The 8,989-nt window shown below is 43.2% G+C and overlaps 1 protein-coding gene across 1 annotated transcript; it reads right to left on the bottom strand.

The window, feature by feature from the left end:
- Nucleotides 1–532: 532 nt before the first annotated feature.
- Nucleotides 533–3,328, bottom strand: LOC117961257. Its single transcript, XM_034899801.1, has 3 exons — nucleotides 3,178–3,328; nucleotides 1,097–2,982; nucleotides 533–775 (listed from the first exon to the last, which is right to left on the bottom strand). The coding sequence occupies exons 1-3, from the start codon at nucleotides 3,318–3,320 to the stop codon at nucleotides 633–635; spliced, it is 2,172 nt and encodes a 723-aa protein (XP_034755692.1). The 5' UTR covers nucleotides 3,321–3,328; the 3' UTR covers nucleotides 533–632.
- Nucleotides 3,329–8,989: the final 5,661 nt, after the last annotated feature.

Genomic DNA, 8,989 nt, shown 5'->3' with positions numbered 1-8,989 from the left:
GACGTGTTGATGCATCCCAGCTACTTTTTGTGGTTTTATTAGCATGTTGTAAGTTAGTTTGCTGCTTCTCATCAATACATTTTTGGACATTTTAGGCCTTTGTTGACAGGACAGCTAAATAAATGAAAGCGGAGGGAGAGAAGGGAGGATGACATGCAGCAAAGGACCATAGGTCGGGGTCGAACCCAGGCCCGCTGCCTCAAGGAGTAAACCTCTACATATGGGCGCCCACTCTACCAACTGAGCTCCCTGGGCGCCCCTGTCATGTAGTGTTTTTACCTGAATCTGTTTACCTACTGCTCCTAAACTGCACACCCACCACTCACGGCAGCCAATCAACACAAGGAGCAGGTGTGCAGGACCTATTTTAGTTTACTTTTGATTAAATAAACCGCACCCCTGCCACACACGCCCTGTTGTTCACTGTACATCTGTGATGACACGTGACAGCAATGTGACAGCAAGGTTCCTAAGTAAGTTTCTTAATAATTCCCCAGTTCTTAGAAATTTGAAAAGGCTTTATCGAAAACCTGCTGTAGTCTAGTGGATCCTTGCTTTCAGGAAGGAGGTTGGGTGGAACTTCAAGTTCCTGTACCCACTCCTGGATCCAAAGACCCCTCTGTGCTGAAGCTTTATTGGCTTTCTTGGCAAATGCAAGCTGCCAAGGGTCTGGCCAGTGTTGTAGCAATTGAGGAAAACATCTGTTTGGTGGAGGCAGCTCTCCTACTCATGGGTGGGCGTTGCCGTTGCTCTGTTTGGTATGTCATAGTTTCTTCTTTACACAAATGTTTGGTGGAAAAAAATAAAAACACAACGTTAATATTAATTTCTTTTCTTCCAATACTGACTCACTATTAGAGTAACGTATTTATGATTGTGATACAAATAGATTTATGTTTGAAAAGCTAAAATTTGCATAGAGGGGCTTTTGATATAGACGCTACATAGGTGAAAAATACATGAAAAATAAATAAATGTACATGTTTAAGTTCCAAGATGGTGAACCTACGCAGGATTGCAAACTGTAGTAATACAGTCTGTGGTTCTGTCAATATGAAAGCTAAATTATCATAGAATGAACACAACTCTGAAGTACCCTGTGGCTGGCTCCGGTCCTGGTCCCTGGCCAGAGAGATGACAGGTGTAGTCTTGCCAAACTTCTTTTTTTTGCTGCACAGTTTTTTTAACTTCTTGAAGAAACCGCAGCTTGTTTTCTTGTCTGTGTTTTGATGACATTCTGGATATGTAGGCATTCCCAGCTGTGTCCTCAGTGCTCTCACAATTGCCTTCTCAAAAGTGGGATCACCTGATCTTGCGACCTCCTTCAATTCATCTACTGAACCAAACTCCAGCAGGAGGTCGCTAATGCCAGCCTGGTAAATGTCTTTGAAACTCCGACCCATCAAGGTGTCATAGACGTGGTTGTACAGCATAGGATCCACATCTTGAAGCTGTTGAATCACTTTCCTTACAACCTCACTAATCATTTCACTACTTCCACCACCGATGACGACGAGCATCTCACGAACCAGTAGAGTACACAGGGATGCGAGAACATTGCCTCCCGGCAACTGGGACTGCATTAGCTCAGGCGGCTCCGGGATAACTTCATATGTGATTTCTTGACTCAACACTGGAATGATGCTAGGAGGAGTTAAAGGCACTATTTCTAAATGGTCCCCTGCAGCATGTCCTACAAGCATGAAGTCAGGATCTACAGACAGTTGTTCGAAAGCGAGTGGAGATGGAAAAGACGACTGCTCTGAGTGTAGTTCTGACCAAAGGAGAACCTGCACAGCACAACGAGTAACAACCTCTGCTGTCCTCAGGTACAGAGCATGAGCAACAATGCCTGGGTCGATGATGCTCTTTCGCCTCAGGTTTCTATGGATCATAGTGTCATAAATGCGTGTTCCAGCTGGCGCTAGCGGAATCTGGTAGTCACGGCCACTCATTACCACATTAAAGCTTCTGTCCGTGAGTTCTCTGAGTTTACCGACCTCCAGCCAACTGTCTGTCTGCACTGCCTCCTGCAGATCTACTTCCAAAAAATCTTGTACCAGTTCGTCAGCTATATTTTTGATAGACTCAATCTCTATGGGACTTAAACAAGAAGAATGGTCCAGAGTTGTAGCCATTACTGTAATTGAACTAAAGGGACACTTCACAGATTGGGACTCTGTGTCGTTGCTGTCAGGCACAGCACCTGGTATGGAATCCAGACCACAATAAGAGGACATGGCAGACTCTTGTCTATCTGATTTCCTGTCCTCCACAGTCAAAATGTGTGTTTTTGAGCCAACTCTAATACAAACATCTCTATGGTTGCTAGGGCTCATTTCACAGTTTGGCATTTGAGCGTTTTTTAGGACTTTCAGCATGCGAATGATGTAATTCTTCACTAATTTCTTTAAGTCACTTCTGGAATTTAAATTGAATACAGGGGGCTCCACATCTCTGCCTGGTTCATATGAGGCAGTCTTGCTCCGCTGATCTTCAGTCATCTTTTGAGTTCGCTGCTGAGCTTCGAAGGCCCCTGTCAGTATGGTGGCAAACTGACGAACCATATCTGTAAGTTCTCCAATGGAAGTCACACAGCCACTGACCAAAACCACTGGAAGTCTTGACTCCAGGGCGGGAATCTGAGTGAACAAAGTCAAGACTGAGTTGACAGTCTTTGAAATGTGTCTAAAAAGTGACTTGGAGAATTCCTTAGTGGCCACAAAATTCTGGACTTTTATCCTTAGGGCATCAGCCAGTGCCTGTTCAATAGAATCCCCCATGTAGGTGTGGATTCGGTCCTCCGTTAGGCCAAGGACAGATGGAGAAAAGGTGCCATAGGTTTTCTTGTATCTGTAGACCTGTGGCATTAGGATATCCACAATAGTATCTGCAAAGATCTGGATGATGTCCATGCAAGAATTGGCCAGCACAGAGGTCAACACACAGCTCACCAAGCCATTTGTCATTAACTCCCAATGCCTGAAAGAAAGAAGTCAATGTTGTTGGCACAACGATTCAGATCTGTCATGTGAACACAACTAATTTTTTCACAATTTTTATACAGATGTGTCCAACTGCAACTTTTGCTTATTTGTAATAACAATGTGGCCATGACATGTCCTCCTAAGAATACTAATACTTATATAATACTATATTTTTAGCTGTAGCACTTACTTTGTGGTAATTTGTATTAAAAATTTGTTGATTGTAAAACAGACTTCCGTTGGATCAACATGTGGAAGGTCAATATGCAGAGTATCCGGCATCTGGACCAAGGCAGCAGAACCCCCTTGGTTCTGGGCTGGTTGTTCACTCATAGTTCAAGAAATCTGAAAGTGACAACAAAAAACTGAACATTTATCTTTGCAGATGTGATATTTTTGCAGGGTTTACAGTACCAGAAGTGTGTAGGGTCTTTTATGAATCTAGTGTAGTGGGTTAGTGTTATAAGTTAGCAGTAGTTAATTAACCGGACCCAGTGGGGTTCTGATAACTGCTGTCTTGGCCCTTTCAGCTCTGTTACGTTCTGCCTCTGTTTAGACGTGGCGAATGTACAGCTCACAGCAATATGATATGATATAGTGTTTGGCTTTCATTTGACATTTAGTGTATTTATTGAGTTTCCTTTTAGGAAGCTAGCGTTACGTAGCGCTGGCTTTTTTGAACGTTGTTCAACACAACAGCTCATGCTCCGGCCCAGTTTGCTTGGGATATCCAGCAATCATGTTACGGTAGAAGCCTCAAAAAGTGAAGCACAGCCCAAGCCGGTAAAGCTCCCCAACCCCGCTGCGGTCCAGAGCCTGTCAGCCTACTCCACGCTGCCACTTTATTGTTCAGCCGTATAGGTTTAGTCCCAGTTTTTCATATCCAAAGCTGTCCTAATTGCTCCAAACCCCAACTTCATTGGGTACCCAGGAAAGCAAGTGTAAAGTAGATTTATGAGATATTTCAAAGATAGACACACACACGCTTTATCAGATAGATGAAATACATTATTTTCTGTTGGGAAATGGTGATGTGTGTTGAGAACATTACTAACAAAATGACTAGGTAGGATGATTATTTTATGAAAATCATTTAGTACAAAATTACAGCTACTAACATTCGGGGAAAAATGTATTGAATAAAACTATTTTTTGGGATAGCTAGCCAAGGTGCAAGAATAATCATCGGCAAGTATGAGACCAACTCACACGCTGAGGCTGTCAACCGTAGCTGATTCTGGAGAAGAAGAGCCGGCCTACCTTGGCCCTGCTGGAAAAATGATGGGCCGGGAGCTAGGTTTGAAGAAATAAAACTGTGAGAAAGGTTTGGAAAGCTCTGACTCTCCGAAGGTTTGCTGTCCTGGAACAGTCTCTGACAGAGTGACCACACAGGAAGGTTCCGGTGGGATGTCACTCCATTATGACACAGTTCTAGAATTTCTCTTTCTACTGTCACACTATCATTACATTCTCTCCACCAAAATATATCATTTTACACTTATAAAAGATATTCTGCATTATGAGAATGTTTACTTTAAATACTTTTTTTATTTATGTAAAAATGTAAATGCAGGACTTTTACATTTTATTCATAGTATTTTTTTACAATGTGATATTGCTATACTTTTACTTTCATTGTAATTTTGTGGGCCTCCCTTGGGGCTCACCAGGTTTTGTGCTGAGGCTCAGCAGCCCGGGGATCAGTTGCACCCCCAGCCCTTCGCTGCATGCCACCCTCCTATCTTTACCACTTTCTCCTGCTCTGCTATCCATTCCAAGGCCAACAAATTATCTTAATTCCTTGTTTAGTTTTTTAACCTGGACCCTTTTTCACAAGAATTGGTGTCTACGTGACTAATGTGAACAATACTCTTTCAACAAGGTGGTGGGGTGGGGGGGGGGGGGGGGCTGGAGGATATGACTGGAGGTGGCAGGAGAGGGGGGTGGGTGGAGCTGGAGTAGATGACTGGAGGTGGAAGGGTAATGACAGCTGATAGCAAAGGGAGAAACAGATTATTTAAAGTAGGGTTGCGACTCTGTGATTGGCCCTTGCCATTTGTGTACGATTCTGATTGGTTGAGCAGGAAGGTGACCACCTCCAACCGTTGAGTGGAGTTAGAGCGTTGATTAAGAGTGAAGTATCCTGGAAGGATTTACACTGAGAGACATTTCAATCAGGGGAGACTAGTTGTAGATATGAGACAGTTATACACCGCATGATAAAATATACATTTATTAGGATAACAGCTGAATTGCTTTAGGAGAGCATTCATTAGTAGTGAGGCCTTCCTGAAAGTATTTACGCTGAGGTACATGTGTTTTTGCCACAGACAGGCTCAGGATGTTATTCTTACTGTTTAACAAAATGGAAAGGATCCCTCAAGACATAGACCATTACAAAAGGGGGAAGGGAGGCAGGCAGGAGTGAGTAAATAAGAGAGTTCATTAAAACAAAAATGTAATGTCCACACCAGCACAGGGATCAAACGAAGCACCAAAAAAACTAAATCCACAGGGAGAAAAACATAATCCAAAAGGCACAGAACGGGAAAACTGACAGGGAATGAACAGACCTCAGGGACGGACGGACGGACGGACGGACAGACACAGACAGACACACACACACACACACACACGCACACACGCACACACGAGATAACAAGAGGCAGGCAAAAACTAAATCCAGAGTGCAAAGCATCTAGGAAGCAAGGAACCAGAAACAAACCAACACATGGAGACACAACACTCCAACAGATATACTCCAATGATCTGACACAGGACAAGGGACGCACCAAGACTAAAGCCAGAGGGTAACGATGTAACAAGAGGCAGGTGACAAGAGGGCTGGGAAACAGGTGGAAGACATCGGGTAATCATAGGAGAGGGAAATCACAGGAAGTAAAACTAAAGGAATAACGAGTTGACAAGAACAACAAGACAGACAAGAATGTATACATTATCCAAAAGTGATGAGGTGGCTTCCGACGGGTTGCAAGTCCAGCAAACACAGCATGTTTTTGCGCTTCAGAGAGCTGAAAGGTTGACAGGTCATTTAGAATCAAGACCTCAACAGTAACATTAAACACGGCGGACATTTTGGATGCAATAATGTTCCAGAACTGTCCAACGGGAGAGCACTCCCAGAACATGGGACACTGTGTGCCTTGAGTGCTGATCTTAATTGAAGGTAAAAGAAAAAAGACGGGGGGCGGCTAGAGACAGTAAGAGCGTTTACCCGATGTGTGCTATGTCCAGCAGCGTCCCCGGTTTGAATCCAACCTGGTGCCTGTCATCCTCCCATCTCTCTCCCCCTTTCACTGTCACTTCATAATAAAAAGGGAAAAGCCCCCCAAAGAATAATCTTTTAAAAAAGCGGAGCGTGGTAGACTGAATGCATTTTGTAACGGCCGAGGAGCAGTCATCGGCCTCCCACCAATCAGGAGTGCTGCATTAGTGAATAATGGGGAAAAAAGTGTGCCAGTTCCAAGCTATATGGCAGTTTGTGTCTGCTAATATCCAAGTTTTAATAAGATGAGAGACTACGGGACCAAGGTGTAGCTTAGACTGTTTGATAGAAACATTGGCAAAGAGAAGGTCATGGAGAAACCGAGGCTCTGTCAGAGCATCTAAGATACGCCAGAAAACAGACATGTCTGGGTTAAACAAGGTGAGGAGGGGTCTTAACACAAAGGACTAGAAATAGAGTTTGACGTTGGGAACTGAAAGGCCACCATCCTCTCTAGAGTAGACATCTTAAGTTGCGGCCACTTTCCTTTTCACATAAATTTAGATAGCGCCGATTGTAATTTACACCAGTAGCCAGCAGGAGGGGAGAGAGGTAGCATGGAGCTTACAAAATTGGGTAAAACATTCATTTTACCCACTGAGACATAGGGAGACTTATCAACTTTTCCATATCCTTCCTCACAGAGGGAAGGTGGTTTTGGCTTAAAATCTCACAATACATGGCCCCGTTCATTCTTCCCTTAACACGGATGGGTTATCCTGTCCCCTTTGCAGAAAAACAGCCCCAAAGCGTGAGGTTTCCTCCCCGTGCTTTACAGTAGGTACGGAGCTCTTGGGATGCAACTCTGCAGTCTCCCTCCTCCAAACACGACGAGTTGAGTTTTTACCAAAGGGTTCCATGTTGGTTTCATTTGACCACATGATATTCTCCCAATCCTCTTCTGGATCATCCATGTGCTCTCTGGCAGACTTCAGACGGGCCTGGACGGGTACTGGCTTCAGCAGGGGACACCCTCTCGGCATAGTGTGTTACTGATGGTAGTCCTTGCTACTTTGGTCCCAGTTCTCTGCAGGTCATTCATCGGGGGCCCTCCTTGTAGTTCTGGGATTTCTCCTGATCATTTTGACCCCGCGGGGCGAGATCTTATGTCGAGCCCCAGATTGATGGAGATTACCGATTGTCTTTTATGTCTTCAATTTTCTTCCAATTGCTCCCACAGTTGATCTCTTCACAACGACCTGCTTGCCAATTGTAGATTCACTCTTCCCAGCCTGGTACAAGTATATAGTCCTGTTCCTGGTGTCCTTGGACAGCTCTTTGGTCTTGGCCATGGTTGAGTTTGGAGTCTGACTGTTTGAGGCTGTGGACAGGTGTCTTAACGAACAGATAACGAGTTCAAACAGGTGCCATTAATACAGGTAACGAGTGGAGGACAGAAGCGCTTCTTAAAGAAGAAGTTACAGGTCTGAGAGTGCCAGAAATCTCACTTGTTTGTGGGTGACCCAAAACTTATTTTCCACCATAATTTAAAAATAAATTCTTTGAAAATCCTACAATGTGATTTCCTAAAAAGTTTTTTCTCATTTTGTCTCTCATAGTTGAAGTGTGCCTAAGATGGAAATTACAGAAATGTCCCAATCAGTGGTTAATAAAGACCTTTTGGTCCCACTCTAGGTTTTCACTTTCTTTCAAGACTTTTTTCTTGTGACATCAAATTGAAAGTAATTCTTTTTAAGGTAATTTTTACTCCGTTAATACACATGTTGATTACAATCACTTCAATTAAAAAAACTGATTCAAGACCCCCCCCCCACCCAACCCCCTTCCCCTTTCTGTGGTGATTATAATGACACCACCTGTGTCTGGAGCTTGGGAAGGCCACTGCAGAAGTGAAAATTGGAGGGAAATTGAGAGCATTGCAGGGAGGGATGTTACATGGCACTTATGATTGTGCAATGATCAATAAATGTTCCATCTCTACTACTATTGGTTCCCATAGTGTGGTGCTTCACGTTAAAATAAGCTACAGGAAATACAAGCACTTCTGAGGAATTAGAATAATTTAATAAATAAAAACAGTCTCAAGTGAATGTTAAAATACAGTGGGCTTAAGAACCAATATTATTATTTTCAGGGTGACGTCTTACCCTCTCCAGGCTAATTCTGGCAAAAAGATAAACTCATAAGAAATTAGAAATTACAGTACATGATTTACAGCTAATATGTAAGTGTTATACACGTTATTTGTTGATAACAGTAATTCAGTATTAGGCTACTATCCACCATCACAGGAAGTGCTTTTGTTTTGTCTGTTGATGTAATGAGATGAAAGTAAAGCAAAATTTCGATCATGCCCACGTTGGTTCACTTTCTTTTTTATAAACTGTGGCACATGGAGTCCAATGCCGTTCCAGTTCTCTGGACCAGACCAGTTATCTGCATGGACGGTCCATGTGGACGGACTTAACACCAGAGGACGTCCAGGTATTCCTTTAAAAGAACAGTTAGACCATAAAGATAAAAATATGCAATTCATTTAGTAATTAGCAAGTTGACTATTGACAGTTGTGATACTAATCACAATTGAATATTTGAATTGATTGACAGCCTTAGTTTCTTCATCTAGCCCACATTGTGAGAAATACATCATTTCCCACAAACCATTTAAAGGCACGGTTGGTAAGGTTGAGAAGCTAGTGACAAGTGAAAGTAGAATGTCCTCGGAGCTGCTGCTACCCTCCACTTCTGTCTCCTA

The sequence above is a fragment of the Etheostoma cragini genome, chromosome 18 (genome assembly GCF_013103735.1).
Source record: "Etheostoma cragini isolate CJK2018 chromosome 18, CSU_Ecrag_1.0, whole genome shotgun sequence".
Lineage (NCBI taxonomy): Eukaryota > Metazoa > Chordata > Actinopteri > Perciformes > Percidae > Etheostoma > Etheostoma cragini.
Note: the sequence above shows the minus strand (reverse complement) of the source record. Positions and strands in the feature narration are given on the sequence as shown.

Excerpts from the sequence above, each read along its gene's own strand:
- LOC117961257 (XM_034899801.1), bottom strand. The coding sequence starts at position 3,320 with ATGAGTGAACAACCAGCCCAGAACCAAGGGGGTTCTGCTGCCTTGGTC. Across the intron at positions 2,983-3,177 it reads TTAATACAAATTACCACAAA|GCATTGGGAGTTAATGACAA; the intron begins GTAAGTGCTACA and ends TCTTTCTTTCAG. Across the intron at positions 776-1,096 it reads GGACCGGAGCCAGCCACAGG|AAGAAACTATGACATACCAA; the intron begins GTACTTCAGAGT and ends ATTTGTGTAAAG.